Below are 24,138 nucleotides of genomic sequence, written 5' to 3' on the forward strand. Positions count from 1 at the left end.
CCAGACCAACTATTTCGTTCGGTCCTTCAACCGTTTTGTGAACTTCGACGAACAAGTACGTCGAACACCCTGGTTCCAAACTGAAAGGAATTTACGGTGTCTTTCCCGTGCAAAGTCATTTATGACTTGGTAGAAAACAAAATATTTTAACGTTATACGTACAATAAAAGATATACCCACACACAATATATATGTGGACATATTATATATTTTTTTGTGAGTGCGACCTTTTGGTAGTGTATGAGAAAATCATAACACGTCATGTGACTCCATGTGTGACTCTACGTCCAGGTGAAAAACCAAGAGTTTGTCTAGAAGAAAATGGGTGAGCCGAGAAGGAGAAGAAGGGGTTAAGTCAGGTATTGGGATGGTTTCTTTTTGTTTCTATGTGTAAAATAATATCATTAATATATTGAAATAGTCTTTGTCGCTGTAAGTGTTAAACTCACAAGGAGCAATTTGATTATATGTTAATGGAAAGAATGACTCTTCAGAACCACGTGTTTACACTAGGAAGCGACACGAAAGAGCGACTGTACCATCAGAAGTATATCGACGAACGTTACCAAGGACCATCTCTCGAAACAGGAGAAAGGGTACTTTGGTATCATGGTCCTGGAACATGTGTCCGTGCGTCAGAAAAACAAACGTAGGGGCTGCAGGTATGCGTCTGTTGGTTGCCACCCTCTGTTTGGAGGACCCTGAAACATTCGTCCATACAGGTACATAAGTCGCTAAAGAAAGTCCATGGTACTTAGACGTTTATTTCTGTATTCAGTAAAATGTTCTGATTCACAGTGTGGTGAGTTGTGTAATCTCTTTTGTGCTTCTGTTTGGAGTTAGATAGTGAATCGATTTTAGTTTTAACTGTAAGGTCAATGACTAGACTACGTGGTCCACCAGTCATACCTTCCTAGACATTTTGTCGACGAGGTTCATCAAGAGTTTCCGAGACGTTTGAAGAAACGTCGTAACACGTGTACCACTGTACCTTAGTGGTAGTTGTTAGTTCTTCGCAAAATGTTTACCAAGACAGATTAAGAAACAGAGGTCAGAGATGAACGACGGAGCGTAGTGTAACGTACTCAGAATGTAATACGACTGGGTCAAAGCTGCGTCCCTTATACGAAAAGGAATTTCTTCAACGTCTACTCGAGGAGGTTCGACCGTCGTTAACTGAAATTGTTGAAGGTCTCTTGGGTTTACAAGTGGTGTTGTAGGAAGTCGGAGAGAACCAGTTTCATCGAGTGTTCGTAACGTTCGTGGAAAAATAATGTACCGGAATTTCTAATGAAGTAGAATGTAATTCTCTTTTCCTATGAAGGAAGATTCAACCTCTCGCAAGAGAGTCTCTTGAGCACCATCCGGGTCGGGTACCGTTGTAGAACATTCTCGCGTCGCCAAGCAGCTGTGTCAAAGTAGGATGGATTGCACGATTAAAACAGACGTCTGTGTCAACAACTGAGTCAAGTTGATTCCTGTCCACGTCAACTCTCTCCATCCGCTTACAAGTCGTTATTGTCGGTCCTGTTAACGGATCTTTTGTCTAATTTTAATACTCCAATGAGTAAAGTCCTTTTGTTTAGATTAATGCGATGTTGCTTGGAAGGATTGCACTGTCGTGGAAATTGAATCGTAAAGACGAGATTTTTTTTTTTCGAGGGGGTTGTAACGGTTTGTAATCCTGTCAAACACAACCGCAACGATGAGAAGAGGGTGTGTTTAGTGTGCCGTGCGTGCCGTCGCGTGCGGCGTGCGTGCGTGCGTTGCGTGCGTGCGTTCGTGCGTCGTAGTGCGTGCGTTCGTGCGTGCGTGCGTGCGTGCGGTGCGTGCGTGCGTGCGCTGCCGTTGCGTGCGTGCGTGCGTGCGTGCGTGCGGACGTGCGGTGCGTGGTGCGTGCGTGCGTGCGTGCGTGTCGGCGTGCGTGCGTGCCGTGCGTGCGTGTGTGTGTGGTTGCTGTGTGTGGTGTGTGGTGTGTGTGTGTGGTCGTGTGGTGTGTGTGTGTGTGTGTGTGTGTGTGGTGGAGAGGCGTAGACCTATACGCTGAGTCGTGTATCCATTGACCATCACATCCGCGATAGGAAAGGGACTAAAAACAGTTGACGACGGAAACCCGCAGACGGACCTTACCCGAGAAGACGACTCCTCGACACGTTGTGAAACACAAAGACACTAACACCAGTGAAAATACTAAACACTTAAAGACTTCGCCCAAAGCATTGACAGAATTGGACTTGGCCAACCGGACACTTTATTCCCAGCTCTATATTGGTAAAGTGGCAGAAAACCTGGAAGCAGCCCGTCGAAAACACCCGGTTAGTGTGTGAAATAGATTACCGTACTTTTCGGACTATAAGCCGCGCCTTTTTCCCCATTTTTCGACGCTGCGGTTTATATAACGGTGCGGCTAATCTATGGATTTTTACAGCTAACGGCCAACACCTTTAACTCTATGGGCTCTATGGCCGGTCCACGCCCCCCACCTTTAAGCGGCGGGCTCCAGCAGGAAAAGCTGGAGGCCGGAAAAGAGTGAGACAGGTAGCGCGTAAAAGTAAAAGTGGAACCGAGAGTGGTACGAGAGACAGAACGAGAGCAAGACAGACAGACATTACGAGAGCGAGACAGTTTGTCCCCGTACCACTGGTTGAAAACCACTGCCGGTACGTGCGCTGGGAGCGCACCGTTTAAGTTTGAAAGTTGAAAAGTTTGTGTGTCTGAAACGCTATGTGATACAGTACAGTTTACACAGCACAGTACATGTTCTGTAGCTACTATTGCACTAAATGGTAACACTTGAATACGTTATGCAAATATGCAACTTGTTTGTTGAAATGTTAATAAATGGGAGCTTCCTCAAACAGCCATCTCTTTCCCGACAATCCCCTCTGTGCACGAACCCTTACATATGGTAATTAAACATTAAAACACCTGCGGCTTATAGTCCAGTGCGGCTTATATATGTACACATCATTCAATTTAGCTGCTGCGGCTTATATTCAGGTGCGCCTTATAGTCCGAAAATTACGGTACATACTCTGTGGACTCGATGTTCCTGAAGAGTTCAAAGTCTCTCATGGACAGCTGGGCGGCGACCTCCATGGTGCTGAGCTGCAGCAGAGTGATCTGACTCTCTCTGAGGAGGTCCTGAGCATCGTCGTCCGAACACAACGTCTCCGTCTCCATGTTGTTCTTCAGGTAGTACCTTCGGGGGAGGAGGACAGGGGGACAGAGGATAAGATGTTGGATTTGGAGCAATACTATTAAGTAAAAGTTATGTTCCTACTTTGTTAAACCTTTCTCACATTTTAAACATGATCAGAGGGATATAGTTGAACTTTTTCTATAGTGGGTAGTGCTGTGGAGTGTCACAATGAAAACACTGAAACAATGACTTCAATAAATGTTTATCTCAACAGATTTCACACAGATTTATAAGCTAGTATTAACATGACATAATACATTTCATTAAAGCCAAGGTTTCAGTTTTTTCAGTGCACATGACACGATCCTGCATGAAATAAAGGTGTTTAGAAACTATATTTATAGTCATTTCCCTAATAAGTTATCGTAAAAGTGTATAATAATTGAAAACTAAACAAATAATAAGAGTAATGTTTATGTCTAAGCTGTCTCTGAGTATTTTAGAGCAGATGCAGTTAGTTTTGCAGTACCCTCAGATGCTTTCATAAAGGTGCAGAGGCAGACAGGTGGGTGGACACCATCTGGTTTACTTGCACCAGATAAATAAAGCTTACAGTTATAGTTTACCCTGCGCTAAAGAAGGAGAGGAGAGATGAGCTCTCAGCAAAAGAGAGGTGATAAAGACGACAGGTGCATGAGTGCTCTGCGAGTGCTTCCAACAGCAGGCCACCCCTCTTATGTTGTTGTGTTTTTCCAGTATGTGTGAACCCGCCCAAACCCCCCCTCCCACACTTCCACTCTAATGGAGATGTAATTTGGCCATCTAGGAATCCTGCTCCTCAGCACCTAGACCTGCAGCCCCCAGGGGCAAAGTGTTGGCATGGGTTGTGACACTAAATTGTCTTTGGTTACTCTGGAGGTAGCAGCTAACAAGAGATGTGAGGACGTGAGGTGAGAAGATCATGGTAGATTTACATTTAAGTTAAAGCATAAGAGCTGTTTCATATATATATTTTTTTTCTCAAAAGCAGATTAGAGTATGCATGTTGAAGGATGTAGTAACAGATTTAGATTTGAGCAATTTAAGAACACATAACATAAGGATAAGTTGAAAAGAACAGATGGGAAATGATGCAAGATGATAGAAGATAAAGGGAGACAAGACAAGATCAAGTAGAGAACAGGAGAAAAGAGGAGAGGAGAGAAGGGTGAAAGGAGACGAGAGGAGGGAAAAGGAAATAAGAGGAGATGAGAAATGGGGAAAAAAGACCAAAGTGGACAAGAGACCAAGGCCTACATTCATCAACATGTAATTCTAATTACCGTAATTTTCGGACTATAAGCCGCGCCTTTTTTCCCATTTTTCGACGCTGCGGCTTATATAACGGTGCGGCTAATCTATGGATTTTTACAGCTAACGGCCACTAGGGGACCTCCTAAATCTATGGATTTTACAGGTTACAGTCCACCACCTTTAACTCTATGGGCTCTATGGCCGATCCGCGCCCCCCACCTTTAAGCGGCGGGCTCCAGCAGGAAAAGCTGGAGGCCGAAAAGAGTGAGACAGGTAGCGCGCAAAAGTAAAAGTGGAACCGAGAGTGGTGCGAGAGACAGAACGAGAGCAAGACAGACAGACATTACGAGAGCGAGACAGTTTGTCCCCGTACCACTGGTTGAAAACCACTGCTGTAGATCACTGCCGGTACGTGCCGTTTAAGTTTGAAAGTTGAAAAGTTTGTGTGTCTGAAACGCTATGTGATACAGTACAGTTTACACAGCACAGTACATGTTCTGTAGCTACTATTGCACTAAATGCTAACACTTGAATACGTTATGCAAATATGCAACTTGTTTGTTGAAATGTTAATAAATGGGAGCTTCCTCAAACAGCCATCTCTTCCCCGAAAATCCCCTCTGTGCACGAACCCTTACATATGGTAATTAAACATTAAAACACCTGCGGCTTATAGTCCAGTGCGGCTTATATATGTACACATCATTCAATTTAGCTGCTGCGGCTTATATTCAGTTGCGCCTTATAGTCCGAAAATTACGGTACATAAAATAACCTTTAAAATCATGATATAGAAAATATAGAGCTGTGGAAAACATTTAGAGATCCCTGCAGCATTATCAGTTCCTCTGGTTTGACTATTTATAGTTATGTGTTAAACCTGTACAATAATTTTTATTTTATTCTATAAACTACTGACAACATTTATCTGTGTAGGAATTCAACCGACACTGGAATGGAATGGCTGCCATACATGTAGAGATTGAGATTCAAGAAAAATGTGGAGTGGTTTCTCCAGAGCTGCACATACAGTATAGAGAGGAGATGAGACTACATTAAAGATGGACACAATGGTGAGGTAGAGTCACTGGAGCCAAGCCATTAAAAAACAGCCTATGTGTGTGTGTGTGTGTGTGTGTGTGTGTGTGTGTGTGCGTGTGTGTGCTGAGCATTATGTCTCCTAGCAGCATCTATATGTTTTTGGGCTGTGTGAACAAGGCTTGCTATTGGCTAGTCCCATGCCCTGTTAGCCTGCCTGTCAATCATCAGCTGCAGTGAGGGAGAGGAGGAGGCGAGATACAGAGAGAGAAAATCAAGTCTCTATATATGTACTACTCCTGATAACTACATTCACTGCGAGTACGCAAACATCCTGCCGACACTGCGTTATGTGTTTGAATATCAAAATACTGCCAAAAATGACATGTCAGTAATGGCGCAGAGATAAGAGGGAAAAAAGGAAAGTAAAGAACCAATTTCTCACTGAAGGGCAATTTCTTCCCACTGCAGCCCAGCCATCCACCAGGAACACGGGAAAGTGTTCCCATAAGTGCCCTCTGAAAGTGTGTGTCCATAGGTGTCTGCTAGGACTCCCTGGTAAGAGTGTGTGTGTGTGTATACTGTAGATGCATGTAAATAAAGTCTGTGAATGCAAAAAAGTAGTGCCGTGTAAACAGGCAGTTTGCATGTCTATATGGGTATGGATGGGATGGCTGCGTGACTGTGTTTAGGAGGGGGGGGGACGACGACTGTCTGCATTAATATCTTTGTATGTGCCGGTGTGCATTTGAGTGTGTTTATGAATTATTCCAGACGGACCATGCTGTCTGCTGAGGCCTCCGCCCCTGACAGAGGATGAAATATTCATGCTAACCTAGTTGGGAGAGGACTGATGGGGGACCACGGGAGACAAGGAGAGGGGGAGAGAACGGTGAAAAAGCAGGCCGAGGAGCCGTTTTAAAGCAGACTTCACGGCCGCGGTCCAATTACCCTTTACGTCCCACTAACTTTCATCTTAAAAGGGAATATATCAGCCATCAAGATGACAGAGGGATGGGAGAAAAACAAACTAGCAATGGCGCAAGGTGTCCTTAAATGTTCCACCTACTATGTGGCGATAAGTCGCCAATAAAGTGAACATTTTCAAGATGAAACACAACAGAAATGTATCATCCCTGATGGTTTGGCGTTATGAAATATCCCTTAACCAGCATCTAAACTGTTGTTTTTCTTTATTTAAGGAACGCCAGCATGTGTTATGTTAGGAGTAGCAGCTTAAGATGTTCTCCAACACTTTTTAAGGGGGAAAATACCACTTGATTTATCCTTTGACTGAACTAGGACAGTGGCTCTTCATCCTGCTGCTCAGCACCTGGAGTCCTGCTGGCTGCAGTGGAGCCACTTACTCAGAAACTCATTTACACCTCGGAAATGTTCACTGAATAATCACATCACAGAGTAGCACCCTGTATCACCAGCAGCAGCATTGAGAACCACTGCTCTACAAGAAGTGAATCAATATATACGTGTTGTACAAACTGTTGGATGGTGTGAAGTCTGTTAGTAGGAAGATATGACATCACCTTAAACTCTTGCACAGTGTAGCCTATTAACAGAACAAACTTGCAGTAGTCGTATCAAGTTCTGAGCTCTGTGTGGTCTTCCGTGAATCCGAACCCATTCAAATATAAAATGACAAAAAAAAGGAAGGAAAATGTTGCAGGACTCTGGTTTAAAATCCAATCGCAGTGGGTCTTTCAAGACTTCAACGCAACATATACATTCACAAATGTTCTGTTCTGCTTCCAGCTGCCTTTTGTCCAATTCCCTACAGTAGATCCACCATAAATGCATGCGCGACATTTTATCCATGACCAATATGCTTCCCTTAGCATGAAATAGTGTTGCTTTCGACTTTATTTTAGTGTTCTTGTTTGTTGCCTTGTGTACTTTCAATTGCAAACACAGAAACACACAGTATAGACGACTAAAACCACTATCTGAGGCTTAGGCTTAGTGTCCTTGGGCAAGACACTTCACCCTAATTTGCTCCTGTGGGTATTGTCCACAGTAGTAACTGTTACATGTCTAATACGTGTAATATATAATGTAAAGCGGTTTGAGCAAAGCACTAATAGAAATGTAATGAATTATTATTATTATTATTATTATTAAAGCACCAGTCAACCAGGTCTCGGTATGAGATTTTCCAGAATAATGTGTGCGTTTCCTACCTGCCGTTGAGCTGGATCCGATCAGCCAGTTTGGAGAGCTGGTCGGGGAGGCGGCGCTGTTTTATGACCCCCTCCGGGCTGACTGACACCTCACAGAGGGAGTAGGTCTCGGGTGCTGACGCCAGGCCGAACTCGTTGACAGTGTGTGAGACCACATCCTTGGCGGTGGTGTCCTTACTGATGATGATGTAGCAGCTCTGCTGGTCGGCCTTAAACACCCGGATCACCTGGTCTGGGATATCTGAGAGCGAAGAGGAAATAGAAGAGGAGAGTTGTCAGTGACCAATTACAGTTGAGCTGATGGGTACTGTATCTGAAGGCCAATACTGTAACATGTCAATAATGCAATAAAACTAAATGGAATGAAGTCTACGACAATAAAACACTCATTTAAAAGCATTTTTGTCATTCTTGGCATTTATCTTTGTCTGGGTAATCTACCAATATGTGTGATTGTTACTAAATGTGGTCAGCCCGAGTAGTGGAATGCTATTAGGTTATGCTTTCCATATTCTATTTTCATTACATTATGGAGGGTTTCAAGTGACAAGACTTCTCCTACAGTGAGCAGATCTGCTGAGCGGGCACCTCTCCTGCCAAGACGTCTTGATGTAAAACCAAAACAAAGGCACAATGGTTTCTGGTGTTACAGTAACTTACTTTCAAATGAAATTCAACATATCCAACTATTTACATTCAGCAATGGCATTACTAAATGATCCTACTCTCCAGGCACATCATAACACTGTTTCTTTATCTACTTTCCAGCCTGGCTGTAAATTCAGTCAGTCTTTCATTGAAGCAAATGTTCTAGTAGACTAGCATGATGGTTCTATGGATATGTGTCTTCCAACTGCAACATCTCTACAATAGTTTGATAACATAATTGACATGTTTTATGTTATAGAACTCTACAAGGCTGCAGAAATGACAATGCACACATATAAAAGTACAGAACACACAGATGTTTACTTGTTTTTATACTGTGCATCAGCACAAACCTGGGGCTATGTGTACCCCCATCAAGATCAATTACAAAGCATCTTTCACATTTACACTTTAACCTTTTTGAGCCTTACTAAAGCTTAAGCAAGACGGAAAAACAAGGACGCATGCACTTCGAAAGGAAAAGGAAACATTCTTTAAGCTGCATAACAATGGTAGAGGAAGCAGGAATCTTACAGCAAACATGCTTGTAGGTTCAATCAAATACATGTTAAACTTCTACACATTATCCTCTCTAACTTCGTTTAGGTGTTGCGACCCATTGTTCTTTGGTTTGTTTTGCTATGTAATAATAACATTTGAGTTAGGAATTACAATCTATTCCTGTCACTTATTTCGCTTAACTTAAGAAAACTATTATTAGACAGAATAAAAGAGTAATTTAAGATCATAAAATACTAAACTTGAATGATTATCTTCAACGTATGATGTAATGTAGCAATTAAAAAGCAATGAATGCAGAAGTGAATAATTCATTAAATAAAAATCAACAAGAATAAAAGTGCGTCTTCTCTAATGATGTAAGCTGCCGTATTAGATTAGTGTTCATTTTATATGTTCAATATTAAGAGGGACAAATAAAAGCTTGAATGTTAGTGGTGATGCTGGAGCAGCTGCACGCGACTCACATGGTGGTAAATAATGGAAACGTCTCCCCTGAGTCAAACACTGCATTAAAGATCGCTGTGTTTGAGAAAGGAAGAGGGTACGGCCCATTAGCCACAGGCAGCCGAGGAGCTTTAAAACAATGAGTCATGGACGCTGCACGGAGACAAGTGGGGAGGGAGTCCGACAGACCAGATACAGCTGTCGTACTGCTGTGTGTGTGAGAGAGTGTGTGTTGAGTTGGATAACATTAACTGAAATTGGAAGGGGATCATGAAGAGACCTAAGCATCTACAGAAATACAAAAGCTGAGTTGGACTTGTTCAAATTGATTTGAATGCAAATAACAGTCATTTCTTCCTGTTAAACAGGCAGAGAAGGGTTAAAGTCATCGCCATTGTGTTATCTGACTCTGGGGATCTTTCGGTGTGTGTGTGTGTTTAATGACAAGAGCTGCAGCACAATAGGAAGAAACAATTGGCTGAAGGCAAGACCAAGAACAATAATGTTAGAGTGAATGCTCATGATGAATCAGCTCGGCTTGTTTAAAGACAACTGTGTGTGTACAGGATTCCCTGCATGTTCAACATCTTTGATGTATGAATAAAAGAAGTGAGGATATTTTAAGGGAAGTTCAGTGTGGATGTGACCATGTTGCTGTTGGTTTCTGTTTCTTTTTGTCTGTGTTGCGATTTGACAAGAATGTACATTTTCTATTAATATAAAAGGAACACAAATGTTTCTCCTCTGCAATTGCAGCTGGCAGATTATTTACATATAAATTGTTTATTTAGACATCTATATTTTCAATTCATAGTTATAGTGTTTCAACGTCTTATTTCTTCAAACACCCCTGCTTTGTTTAATGGGTTCATTTCACTTTTCTATTTTGCAGTCATTGGTTCCTTCAATGTCAACATATTGATGTTTTGATATGGCCAATCTTGGTTATGAATGATCTCTCTATGGACTGGGAGCTTATTGATTTAAATCACATGACATATGCACTTAATATGACAAGTGAAATGATCACTGACTGTTTGCCTGAAGAAGGCAATGAGTGCATTGATTCCTAAAAGCAAACCTACAAATGTTGCACCACAGGAATACGTGTGTAATTGTCTGTGTTGCTGCAGTCTCAAAGCTCCTCTCTGTTTATGTGCAGCAGAGTGGCGATGGAGGGTTGAGAGGAGGCTAAATGCTTTGTGTCTCATTAGCTTTGATTTGTGATTAAAGTGTGGGAGGCTCTGGGCTAAATAGCTGGCTGTAATATCCGGGGGGCTTAATCATGTTTAATCCTCTGTATGAGCTGCAACCTGACCTGCACACAGGAGGACAATCATTGCCCATGCAGCCACACATCCAATCAATTATCACCTTTATTAAAGTATCATTTATTTTCATCAACAGCAGAGAGTGTATTCACGGTCTGAAGCCAAAGGGGAATTCTACACAGGAGGGAAAAAAAATGTCTTCCTGGGATTTTTTTGCAAACACAGCACTAAAAGAGGCAAAACACTTCCCACAAGCCTCAGTTTACTCCTCGCCCTTCGATGCCAAAGCATTTCCCAGTCACTCCATCATACAGTCGGGAGACATAAATCTAGCGAGAAAGCATACAAAGCAGCAGAGTGCAGGGCGTGAGAGCCGGAGGTGTGGAGAGCAGAGGGAGCAGAGCAGCTGGAGTTAACACCAGAGCTCGGAGAAATAAACTCAATTAGAAAAGTTCTATTGATGCACATTTAATGTAATTCTACACATTCTATCTGCAATGTCCCCTTTGCTGTAATTATGTAAATATCTCCGCTGTGGGACGAATAAAGGATTTCTTATTCGGGTATTTCCTCTTTAGTGCGAGCCTCAGAGCTATTTTATGTCTTCTTGTTACTACCAAAACTACTGAAAAAACTAAACCCAACAATGGATCTTTTCTTCATTCGGTAGCCAGAGCTTGAAACTACTCATGCCTTCCAAACACACACTATAAATCCATATGGCCTCATTAGGTGCCATATTCTTTTTAGCTCCTTCTTGTGTCAGTGGCTGGAAGGGTGTGTCGGAGTCAGTGTGTGATTGACAGCAGCCTGCGGGTTAACTCTTCCTCCCGCAGCAGTACAGAGACATTTGCCCTGTAGCTTACAAGCAGTGGGCAGACAATATGGTTAGTGGTGTTAAAGAGTGAGGCTCTCCTCAGAATCTAACCTGGCCGGAGTGACGTTTGCAGGAACGTTTACATGCTGTTTAACGTGCTGCAGCCGAGGAAATAATTAACTGTATAGCCTGAAACACTGCCATTAGCATTTTCCCCTGGAGAACGTTTGTTTGTCTGTTAGGCATATGATAGCACGGCGTGATTGCTGCCTTATGGAAATATGGTTTGGAATGAAGCAATTTCATTGTCCCTTTTGGTGGAAGTTCTCAATCTAAGTATATTATTTTAATAATTCAAACAGTGGGGGCACCATCATGAAAGAAAAACGATTTATATATATAAAATATGAATTTCTTTCTTTAGGTAAAAGCATATGTGATTTATAGAGCAGATATGTATCCTGGAGAAGAACAACATACAGTTTGATATAAGGTGGGACTTAAATGCAATCTGTTGATGTTTATTAACCATCCATAATAATGTTGATTGCAATCAAGTAATATGTCAACAGATTCAAATTGATCACTGTCTTGTGGTCACAAACACTTAAATGAACTGGTTGTAGTAGTTTGATTTTTTTTGAGAGAGAAACTCTTATGTTCTCACAAGAATAGATGGGAAGTAGTGTTACGAATGCAGAAATGTGAAGATTGGGTAGGGGGGAAAGAGATCATGGATTAAAGAACAATACAGTCAAGATGGAGGGGACTTTTGGGATCAATTTATTATGAAACACATTCAGGCTTTTGCATTGAAGATGTGTATACTTACAGTAGAGTCCCAGAGCTTGGCAAGCAGAAAGGAGAAAGAAAAATCACAGTGAATATGAGCGGAAGAAAGAGTGTGTGAGGAGTAAAGAGAGACAGTTCCTGGAAACATTGTGGCACATTTTACAAACAATAGGGGGGAAGACCAGTGGATGTTCTACTGTAGCCTTAATCTGTTCATGGGAAACCAGAGGGGAGGAGTGTGACTCATAATTCCTACACTATAGAGAGCGCAACTTCACTGAGAAGACACAAAGACACATATTTTGTCTAAATTAGGAATGTACTAGAGTACTTTCATTATCCATTGTTTCATCTTTCAGTCCATAAAATGTCCCATGACTCAAGGAGCTGTCTTCAAATTACTGACTCTTTTAGCCAAACCATCTGACACTCAGGGATAATACATTTATTAATAGGAAAGAAGAAGATAGCAAACGATCCTATTTGAGAAGCTTGAACCACAGAATCTGTGCTTTAGACACATGTGAATACTTCATAAATTGATCCATATCGGCAAAACCATTTTTTGATTTGTTTACAAACCATCCATTGCTTACTTTGAAGTACATTACAAGCTCTGTTCATAAAAGTTTAAATTTAATTTGAATTAGACTGTCTAATAAAGTAAGAGTAGATCAGACAAGACAAAACATTGCCACAAAATGACAAGGAAACAGATTAGCGACAAGCTAATATAAAATAACAAACCTAAAAAGCACTTTAAAACAACCCAAGAGTTGTCTAACTCCATAAAAAAGTCTAATTGAGATATCAATATTTGTTATTTATTCTGATCTTTATGCTAATTTAAAGTGGACTTATATAATTCAAATATAGTATGATAGTTCCACTTTAAATCCAGGTAGGATTTGTGTGGCACTAAAAGCTCTTTAAAGCATCTGAAACGTTGTATTTAAGAAGGCTGCCTTGCCATTAAATCAAATGGGAAGCCAGAGGACAGAAGGAAAGCTGATCGAATGGCGGATGATTTATGTGTCACAGTTGGTGCGTGTTTGTACTCTAGCACACAGCGACCACATGTGATGTATAGCCTACCAACCACAAATCTACATGCAAGTGTGTGTATGTGGGTGTGTGCGCCTGTCTGAGTGTGTGTAGCTCATTGACAAATGGCTGGTGGGATAAATCAGGACTACATTCACTCTCTCCCTCTATTTCACCTTTCCACTTTCTCTTTCTTGTTCTCCCCTCTCAAAATGTCATCCCCCTCAACACACAAACACACACACATATCCACAGGGAGCGCTCCATGTTAGTCTAAATTATAACGGGTGCAGGAACCCTCCTGACAGGAAAGGAATAAATACGTTTTATAGTCCAGGAGGTTAATCCTTTTCCGACGGACACAATTCTGCAACAGCAGTGCAAAAAGACCCCTGGGTAAGTGTGTGTGTGTGTGTGTGTGTGTGTGTGTGTGTGTGTGTGTGTGTGTGTGTGTGTGTGTGTGTGTGTGTGTGTGTGTGTGTGTGTGTGTGTGTGTGTGTACACCTGTGCTAGAAACCTCCAGTGACTTGCTTAAGGTGATTTAGGGCATGTTCCTTTGTTAGCATGAAGTATTTTTGAGGTATTTCAAGGAGGAAAAAAAGACAGTTCCAGACTAACCGACACTACACTCCTCATATGACTGCTTTATGCGATTATGTTCAAGGATGACAGGTTGTGTGCACAGCGTCTCTCAGCGCTCACTGAGCATTGGAGTCCTTTACTCAACAAGTGGCTTTCACTGTTCAACAAGGCCAAGGATGACAAACAACTTCAGGAAATAAGCACTAAATTGTTTGACTGAGAAACCTGAAATGAGGTCATGAAAGTCAAGAGCAACTGCCACTGAGTGTGATGAAAGTGGTTCTATCCCTGCATCCAAAGAACATGGCGTTTTCTCTGAGGTTTTTCAGACATTCTGAGTTTGTCGAGTTTGGTTCAATCCTATTAAAATGTTGGAGTGGCTGTGCTTTTCCCAAGGTGAATGTTCAAAAGGATTATTCAACAAACCTTTAAATGCTCTGGTTAAGATTAGTAATAAAGAGTCATCCCTGTAATGTGTTGGGAGACGTCTGGGAAACAGTTTTAAGAGACATTTCCAATATCTTCGGCATTTCTCTCAACAAGAACCCAAAATATTACTGGGGAAAACACCAGAGGAAATACAAAAAAAAGATTCCTACTTGTTTCTGGTAATTAGAAAAGCGATCATCAAACAAATGACAAGGAATTGGCTAAGATAATAACTTAGTAAACTCGCAATGGAATAACCTAGTAAATGAAATCTATGTAATGGAGAAAAAGACTATGAGAATTAGAAACCAAATGCATATCTTTGAGGAAAGGTGGGAAAAACGGGTCAAGTATAGAACAATATAATGAGTATAATTAATGTATACCTGAGTATTAATAATGTATCCATTATTTTATTTGTAATAATTGTATTACTATTATTGTGTTATTTATTTTTGGATTTGTCATCTGTTATGTAGTTCATCTATGTACCTAGATGTGTTTATTTTTTTATGTATACTTTGGGAATATTTTCTTAAAAAGAGACATCCTTCTTGATTTTTTGAGTTTCTTCTCACCTGCGGGGTTGGAGAAGTCGAGGACGCTGGCGGCCGGGTGCAGCAGGTCGGGGCTGCTTGACGACAGGTTGCCGGGGATGGGCATGATTGCCACGCTGTGCCGACACTGCTTGGTACCCACAATGCTGTCATCTTGAGACTGACCCATGCCCCCGTCACTGGAGAGGAAGAAGGGACGGGGGGAGATTTGAGAGGGAAGATAGGAGGGAAGGAAGAAGAAGGTAGGAGTGTCGGGAGAGGAAGGGTGGTGTTAAAAGAAAAAGGGTGTGGTATTAAGAGAGAGAAAGAAAACAGGAGAATTAGATTTGAACCTTCAATTCATAATTTAATCTTCCACAATTCATTTGAGGCTTTGAATAACGCAGCAGTAGACATCTTTCAAAAAAACTGCCTGAATGCTTTTCCCTTATGCTTTATGACTTTTAAGCACCAGCATTAGATTGAGCGCCTTTACCTGCATCTTGAACATATAATAACTCATAACAAAATATCAGGAGATTTAATCAAAATGTCTACTCTTGCAGAATGACAACAAAACATTTCAATATCTCTATATTTGTATTTTAATATGCAGCACAGCTGAAATTCATCTGAGAGGCGGTTTCATGAATGGCAGGAACTGATAAGGAGCATTCACAGAAAGAGACAAGAGACACGAGTTCTCTTGTGTTCAGAGACACAAGGTAAGTAAGCACACACAGGACAAAGAGACAGGCACGCACAAGACCACAGAGACACAAACAAGCATTGCAGACAGCACAACACATTTGAAAATAAATGATAGGTTAATGTAACAAAGTTTCATTAAGCAATGACGATTTTAGCTCATTCAGATGTGACTGAACGTGTTTTTATTTGCACATTTGTACTTTCCCCCCGTGTTCTGGCCGAATGTAACTACTTACATTGACTTCAGTACTTTACTTAAGTAGACATTTAAAGTACCTTCACGTGAAGTGTACTCACTACAGCACTATGCTACTTTATACTTTTACTTAAATCTATTTTTGAAGCGAGTTTCCTACTTGTTACTCCACTACCTTTATTTTCCAGCTTTAGTTACAAGCTATTTTGCAGATTAATGCGAAACATTTTTCATAAAATATCATTTACTTATAAATCATGATATATTACTATAGGTTAAGCTACCCAGCAATAAATAAAATGACTAAAATAAACCCCTTTCTTTGCCAGATGCAACATTAAAGTGATGATATAATGAAATTGTATGATATATGATTCTGAAATTAGCCTTACCGCATAATGGGCACTTATGGTACTTAAAGGTAATTTATGTTGTCAACACTTTTGTAGTTTTACTAAAGCACAAATTAGTATTTTCACACTGTAGTATTGCTAATTTACTCAAGTACAATATCGGAGTACTTCTTCCACCATAGTGTTATCATGAATCCCTCTGTTCTCAGGTGTGTGTCCAGCAGTTGGCTGGAATATGAGGCAATACTGGACTTGAGAGACAGTTGCCTCTCTACCTGCGGCGCTCAGGGATCTGCACACATTAACCTTTACATTAACAGTCTCATTAGACTGGCTGGACCTGCACACATGTGATGGAAAAGAAGATTCTCTTGAGACAAATCCATAGATGGATAGATTAGGTATTGTGGATTGAAATAGCCCTGCCTCAAATGATATGAGTGGGTTTCCTCCAAGATTGAATACAACTTTACTAAACAGTTGTTGCAGCTTTAAACTTTCAAGATTGAGAATGTAGGTAAATGCATATTCATTCAGACTGAAACAGAATAAAAAAAATAGCAATCTTGAATTGTCACTTCAAAGATGTGATGATTTATTAATGTCAACTACACATTTCAATATTTTGTTGTTTAGAGTTTGAGTCGCAGGCTGTAATTGGGTGTCTGACACATGGTGTTCGTCTTGTCCTTCCCTGCATACTAACAGTACTGTAGCATCCCTCTGTGTGTGTGTCTGTACAGTGTGTACACACTGCAGTGATGCAGGGCTTCCACTAACAAAGGAACAACTGCTATAGAAAAGCCTATGTAATCATCACCGCTCGAAGATGGGAGGACAGTCAACACAGACAAAGGAAAGGAAAGAAAAGGAACAAAAAACAAAAAGGCATATTCAAAATGTATTCAGGTTGGTGAAGAAAGGAGGAGAAAAAGAAAAAGGACATTTAGAAAGAGGACAGCATGGGACTCATTTTAAGGTCTGATCATATTTGCACTTTACTTAGACAAATGGAGGTTAAGGGCAAATATAATTAGATGTGAAGATGAGGCGCACTTCTGATGATAGGGGATACGTCTGACTGTCACATACATGTATTTTGGACACCATTAACAGATAATAGCAAATAATTGTATGATATAGCAAATCCTGTTGGTGAGAGTATGATACCATTTAAACGGTAGATTAAATATAACGTAGATGTAGAAGATGTCTAGCATATACTACAATATGAAAGCTTCTATGTGTTATAGATATAGGTATCTATCTGATTTGAATCAGCTGGCAGGTGTACTGACTGTCAAACACCAAAACACTAGCCCAGAACTCTCTTCTCTACCATTTAACACTTTAATTTACACCAATAGATCTCCTTTGAATCGAATGGTCGAATGACAGGAAATCTAAGATGGAAAGAAGGCGTGCAGAGGAAGAGAAGGAACACCTTGACTTTGCGGGAAAAGTGGGATTCTTGAGTTAAAGAAATTAGCATGAAATCTTCAAATGAATTCCTCTAAGAATGCTGCTGAAGGTCAGTGGTGTGGTATGTGTTTGTGAGTGAGTGTGTGTGACTGCCTGCTGTGCGCCGGCTGCAGATGGATACTGAATCAAATGGTTGGAGGACGGGGAGTTACGCAAGAGGTCTTACCGAAACAGGCCCCTGAAGCAGCGGAGACAAACGGGAGAGAGACGACATTGAAAAGCATGAAAAGAAAAAGTAAGCAAAAGAAAAGAAAAACAGAAGCAGAGCTCTGCTGGAGTGTTGAGCTAGCAGCTGCAGCAGAGCCTCTCATTTCTTACACATACTTAAACACAAACATACATGTAGGAAACTGAAAATACAATAGTGTGGACACACTGAAAGGTTTGCTGAATTAAAAAGGAAGAACATTTTTTAAATGCCAGCATATATTCATACACAGCAGATGACAGGAAATTGCAGGGTTTGTGAGGAACTCCACTATTTTACCCGATTCACAAAAAAATACTTAAGATGTCAGCAAGTAGCAGGAAGTCATAAGGATGATATCTTTAGAATATTTAGTCTTAATAAAAAAGAGCATCAAAGGACTACAATCTTTATAATAAGCAAGCTTTCAGTCAGTGACTTCTTAAAAAGGCAAGGGAACTACATTCTCTCTGTTAATCTTTTTAGAAAACATCATACAGTGTAAGTCTGACCACAAAACAGCACATATATATTCCTTGCAACTGTCCAGTGAGCTTGCAGTAAAATGTGGACTTCATGTAAGTTGAATGTCGAGATGCACAATCACTTAATAACACAACATGGCAATACGCATCATGATTGAATGTAGCTGTATCACAAAGAAGTAGAGAAGATGAAATGGCATCATGGGACATGAGGTTACTACTTAATTGCCGTCTCACTAAATCACAGAGACTTCTGAGGCCGACTGACTCAGGGGCTTAAACCTTGGTCTATTGCTTTCCAATCTGTGGAATGTAAATCAACACGGCTGGTCAATATGGGAAGCGTGTTAAGGTGCATGCACAGGCCGAGACATCTTCATTTGGCAGAAAAACGACCCGTTTATTGCCGCCGTGTCCTTGTCATATAAAATCTTAGCCTGAGCACAATGTCAGCAAAGAACAGAAACGGGCAGCAGCGTAGTCGATGGGTTTGTGTAAGAAGAGCTTCTCAATTGGATTTTAAATTGTTACACAAGGTCATTTTCCTTCTTTAAACTTGCCAGGTGTTTAATAAGAGACAAATACAATTATAGGGACAGACTGCACCATGGCAACAGTTTGTGTCTTAAATTGGGAGTGAGTCAAGCTTGCGAGTGTCTGGCTGGTTAAAGCGAGTGGAGTTGAGAACAGAGACGAGACGGGTGGTTCGGGGCAATCGAGATTCATCAGTGCTTGTTGTAGGATGAAAATGTGTCGGGAGGCAACATTATAAAGTTGTCTTCTTTGTCAAAACAGCTCGTACCTTTTGTACACAGACAGAAAGTACTTTTAAAGATACATTTAAACCAAAGAGTGGTTTCAATAGTGCCTACCAGAAAAATATAAAGCAATGAAAGCCCCCTTGTTTGGTCGATAAATAGAACGCGGTGGAGAGCCTTTTGAAGATCAGATCAATGGCCGCCTGATAGCGTGTGGCGTTATGAGACAGACACACAATCAGTTTCCATGCTAACTGTGTGGCTTTGTGGACATAATGACTGTCGAGAAACTGTGAGAGTGGAGAGAGAAAAGGGAGGGAGGGGAGGTAGCTATGACAGTGTGTGTGTGTGTGAGTTAACTGTGCGGACGGTTCGCTCTGTAATTAACATGGAACATCGTTTTCCCTCACACACACACTGACACAGTTTGGAGTATAATAAGGCCTAGAGAGGCATGAAATGATGAAATGAAATCAAGCCTGTATCATCTCGTCACGGCTGGAATATTGAATATGAGCCTCCGTCTGCACAATTGCTTTAAATTGCTCCAGATGCTGCAAGTGTATTGGCTGTTTATGGATGGCAACGACAATGGTTATACGATGATGATAATGCCTTTTACATTTTTCATGAATTGGCTGGAATCAATTGACGCTACAGCAGCTAAAAGACTGCGACCAAAGTAAGACATGTGCAAAAGAAAACCTACACATTGTTTTGTATTGTTTCTGTACCCATGGCTTGAAATCAGGAGGGTCTTTCACTTATCTCTGTGTACCAAAATTAAGGCAAGTATTTTTATTAAAGTGGACCTATCATGCTATATTTGAATAATATATTGTAGGGCCATACCTATATAAAACATGTCTGTGAAGTTTTTTTTTCAAAATACCAAACAGATCATGCATTTTAGCCATGCCTCATTTTGCTCTATTTGCTCTATTCCAGCCCTGTCTTCACAAGGGCTGATTCTGTGGCAAATGAGCTGCAGCTGACCACGCCCCCCTGCAAAGGAGGGGGGCGAGGCACGAGCATCATGTTACCATGCTGTTACCATGCCACGCAACCTCTCATTCCCCTGATAGGTGGAGAGTTGCCCATATAGGCGGAGCTCCTTGTTCCTGACGTCAGAGATACTTCAAGTCTGTATCAGTCTGTATCAGATCCGTTGCAGCCCCGTTTTTAGAGATTTGGGTATGGAGGAAAAGAGAGAGGGTTGTGTTCCCTTGTGTTCCCTGACACACCGGGGACACATATTCATGTATAAAAGACGTAAAAAAGTGCATTTTGCATGATAGGTCCCCTTTAAGTTGAATGACATATCTCCTTTTCCGGGTCATACAAGCTGCAAGGAGAGGCTAAATATGTTTCTCTATGGCTTCCTGAGGGGCCGTAAGTATTTCAGTTCAGTGGCAAAACCAAGACGCTTAGATATCTGATCACAACACCAAGATTTTCTGTCGGCAGATGGTCACAGCTTGCTTCAATACTGATAGAGAGATGGTAAACAGATCCTGTTAGAGAGGAGTGGTGCCCGGCTGAAAGATAACATTTTTCTGGAGTCCTTCTGACTGCTTATGCTCTCATATATCATCTAGAATTGAATATTAGGTTTTCTTTCCCATTCAAGCACTGGCTGAATGAAGACAGCAGTGTACATGTCTGCCTACCTGAATGGTTTGGGTGGCAGTATACTGAAGCGCGTCTTCTCCAGCATCTTCCTGATCTTGTTCCGTCCTCCTGACACAGTGTTGGCCTTCATCTTCCTCGTGCTCTTGTGGTCTGTCGGGAACTCCATGTCTCCGGGAAGGTCGGGGATGGAGAAGCGATTTCCTTTTTTCTCCTGGATCTTGGGAATGTGAGGGACGCCGTTCTTCTTCTCGTGCGTGATCCTGCTCAGGAGCTCTTTGAACACTAGATGGAAGTATGAAGAGAGGAGGAGGGGTTTGGTCGCTTTCTCAAATGATTAGCACTGATGTGAATTAAAGCAGATTGTTCGATATGTTGTGTGCGAGTACAAATAATGCTTACCAAATATGTTGGTTTTGGCAGTGAGGGCGAGATGTGTGTTATTTCTCAGGATGTCAACTGCTTTGGAGAAGGAGATGTTCTCAAAGTTTTGACCATTGATCTCCATGATCTGAAACAAGAAATGAAATAGAAATTGATAGCATGCATTTCACTCAAGACAAATATATTTTATCTTTTTTTCTGACATCTGAAATACATCAGCTGTATTCTGGTATGCCTATCACAATGTTATTCCAAACTGTCCTGACTAGGCAATTTTTCCCAAGCAGTTTACTAAATACAAAGACTGAAATGAATGTGGTTCCTTTCTAAATGACGCTAAAAAGGGAAGTGTGCAGTGCAGTATGACAGCAGGGAAGCCTGAATGGAGAACGGTTGTTTCTTGTCAGCTTTTGCTATAGTTAAATGTAAAAACAAAGCAGTCAGTTGGGAAATGTGCTGTATAAGGCAATACAGACATGATCAAATCATAAACGGGAAAGCATTTGGAAATTGTGAGATTTTGTTGGAAGTTGGATATTATGTACCGCTTGGTATATTTCTTAAAAATGTAGAAATACATCATGTCTAATAGTGAAACACCGCTTATTTGTTTTTGTCCTCTCACCTGATCTCCCCGTTTGAGTCCGGCCTCGGCTGCCTTGCTCCCTGGTTCCACCGACTCAATAAAGATGCCGAACCCTCTCTCGCTGCCGCCCTGCACGCTGAAGTAGAGCGGAGACTCCCTGGAAGCCTTCTGCAGAGTGACCTGTCTCCACTTCGCCTTGGCCGCACATGCTATATTCAGCAGCCTCAAATGGCCCTTCATTTTCTGACAAAGATGGAAAAATGTTGAGTTTGAGAAGTCTTGCATTTAAATTGGCTTTTTATTGATGGGTGCTAAGTAGCTTTTGCATGAGAAAGTCAATTATAGTACAATAATGGTTTGATCTGAGCTAGTATTCTGACTATGTCTTGAGGGACTCAGGGAATTCAAATCCACTATCTGAACTGAATCAAAAATGACAAAAAAAGAAGTAAAAACTAAGTTTGACTTGTTCTTACTGCAGTTTCTAGATGTCTCTCAAAGTCCTCCAGGAAGCGTGTCATGGCCGGGTCGCCCTCAAAGTCGTTGAAGTGGTTGTTGACCCACAGCAGCACTATTCTCGTCACCTGTGAGAACACATTGAAAGCTTTATTTAGTGGAGCCACAAAACACACTCTTCTTTTGACACAGTTCCTGTCACATTTTACTTTACCTCTTCAGTTCTAACAGTATTTAAGTACCTTTGCTTTGACAAGAAATGTGTTGAGAGCTCTTTCAGAGTGCTTGTACTGTAGGTGTGGGGTCAGAGGTCATGTTTAACTACTCTGCAGGACCGTGGGAGCTAGTAGTTGCTCAGGGACACTTTGGAAAGCTAAATGCTTGACAACAAGATTGCTTTAAGTGGAGTCCTCTTTACCTTACATGCTGTCAAAACTGCCCGTGTTAAATATTTGTCATCTATATTTAATGGTTAAATCAGTTAACATCAACTTTAATTTCTGCCGCAATGCACTGCTAATGATCAAATGTCAGTTTTAATTCATAAAAAAACACAGCCTTTAGAAGTGTTTACTGTAAAACATAGGAAACAGCAGGGAGTCTAAATAATGATCATGTGCGTGGCTGCAGAGGAAAGGTTTAACAATCAGTTGACTGCTTCATTTTGCCAACAATAATTGGAAGAAAAACCTAAAGCAAAGGGAATCCGGAAACAATTATTTCTGCAAATGTACACCAGTGGTAACATTGTTCTAACCTTTGCAGAAGGTCAGAGAAGAAACCAATGCATCAACACGGAGCTTCAATCAATCAATGTCTACTTTCCACGTTTTCTTTCACTTCTCACGCCATCCCTCCTCCTCTCTTTCCACATACTGTATATTTTCCCTGCTCGTCTTGTACAGGATTAGATCCTGTTTAACGGAGCTAAAGATTATTATGAGCCTGAATGACAACCACATAAAGAGTATTGACAGTACACGACTAATCTTGGGTTAGTGGGAGTGCCAGGCATGGACAAATCGCTGCTGTGCTCAAAGACAGCTGAGCTGGCTGAACGTGTATCGATCGGGATGTGAGCGACAACAATTCTCATCGACAAGCATGAATACAAAACATAAGTAGTGCTAAGAACGTAAGGACCATCAGGCACACATACAGAGTGAAATAATGTATACAGTTTCAACTTTTGGATATAAAACTACCCTTAAAGGTCCCCTATTATACTTTTTTTCATCAATATATTATAGTTCTCAGATGTATACAAACATGTCTCTGAAGTGTTTGGCTCGAAATACCAAACAGATCATGCAGTGCAGCATCCCATAATCCCCTCTGTTTCAGCCCTGTTTCAAAAGTGCTGATTCTCAGTCTTTTCCTTTAGATGAAAATAAGGTGCCACTCCCCACGCCCCTCTACGAGGTATTTGGTTAAACACAATGGTGCTGTAGGAGGAGATTCAGGTGATAAGGTGGGGAGTGTTACCTTGGTTGGTGATTGGCTAATGGTTACACAAGCCAAAAAATCGTTATGACATCACTAAGTGGCCAACATCTGATCAGCTCATTTTCAGACAGGTTTTTATAGAAATGGAGGTCAGGACAAAAAGAGAGAGAATCTTTTTTCGCTGAAACTTTCAGAAATCTCTTTACCAGCAGAGGGGACAGCATGCTTATGTATAAAATTACTGAAAAAGTGGATTTTGTGTAGTCGGCTGACCTTTAAACCTTTACTTCCAGAAAAGGACCGTGAACATCCTACACACTTTGACTTTACTATCTACTCCTTGGCGCAACACATTGCATGCCGCACAATGTGGCCAGCACCTGTAACACAGAGTGCAGCATACAAACAGAAAACGCTCCAAAAAAACAACAACAACTCACTGTGTCTCGAAGGTTGCGATATAAAAACGCACTCGCCACCAGCACGTTTCCTGGCCGACCTCCATGGATTTGAGATGAAAGTCCTGTAGGTCAGGCAGGAAGTCCTCGATGTATGTGGGGGTCCACCACCGACGGCTCCTCGCACCAGGGTGCATGATCAGACGCTGCAGGGGTTCCCTAGGTGGTCATATATATACACACAACATGAGAGAATACAAGGAGAAAAGAATAATACAGCCTCACTCTTAAGGCGCCTGCACACGCGCGCGTGG

The 24,138-nt window shown here is 41.3% G+C and overlaps 1 protein-coding gene across 1 annotated transcript in view; it reads right to left on the reverse strand.

Annotated features, from left to right (window-relative positions):
• LOC104943230 (rap guanine nucleotide exchange factor 6) overlaps positions 1-24,138 on the reverse strand; it is a 73,240-nt gene that overhangs the window by 17,720 nt on the left and 31,382 nt on the right. The window contains 9 exon segments of the mRNA XM_010768573.1: positions 3,035-3,202; positions 7,669-7,909; positions 12,203-12,217; positions 14,796-14,953; positions 20,596-20,839; positions 20,957-21,065; positions 21,564-21,767; positions 22,001-22,108; positions 23,867-24,043. Of these exon segments, the coding sequence (XP_010766875.1) occupies positions 3,035-3,202; positions 7,669-7,909; positions 12,203-12,217; positions 14,796-14,953; positions 20,596-20,839; positions 20,957-21,065; positions 21,564-21,767; positions 22,001-22,108; positions 23,867-24,043 (1,424 nt within the window).

Source organism: Notothenia coriiceps, unplaced genomic scaffold (assembly GCF_000735185.1).
Source record: "Notothenia coriiceps isolate Sejong01 unplaced genomic scaffold, NC01 NC01_scaffold00005788, whole genome shotgun sequence".
Classification (NCBI taxonomy): Eukaryota; Metazoa; Chordata; class Actinopteri; order Perciformes; family Nototheniidae; genus Notothenia; species Notothenia coriiceps.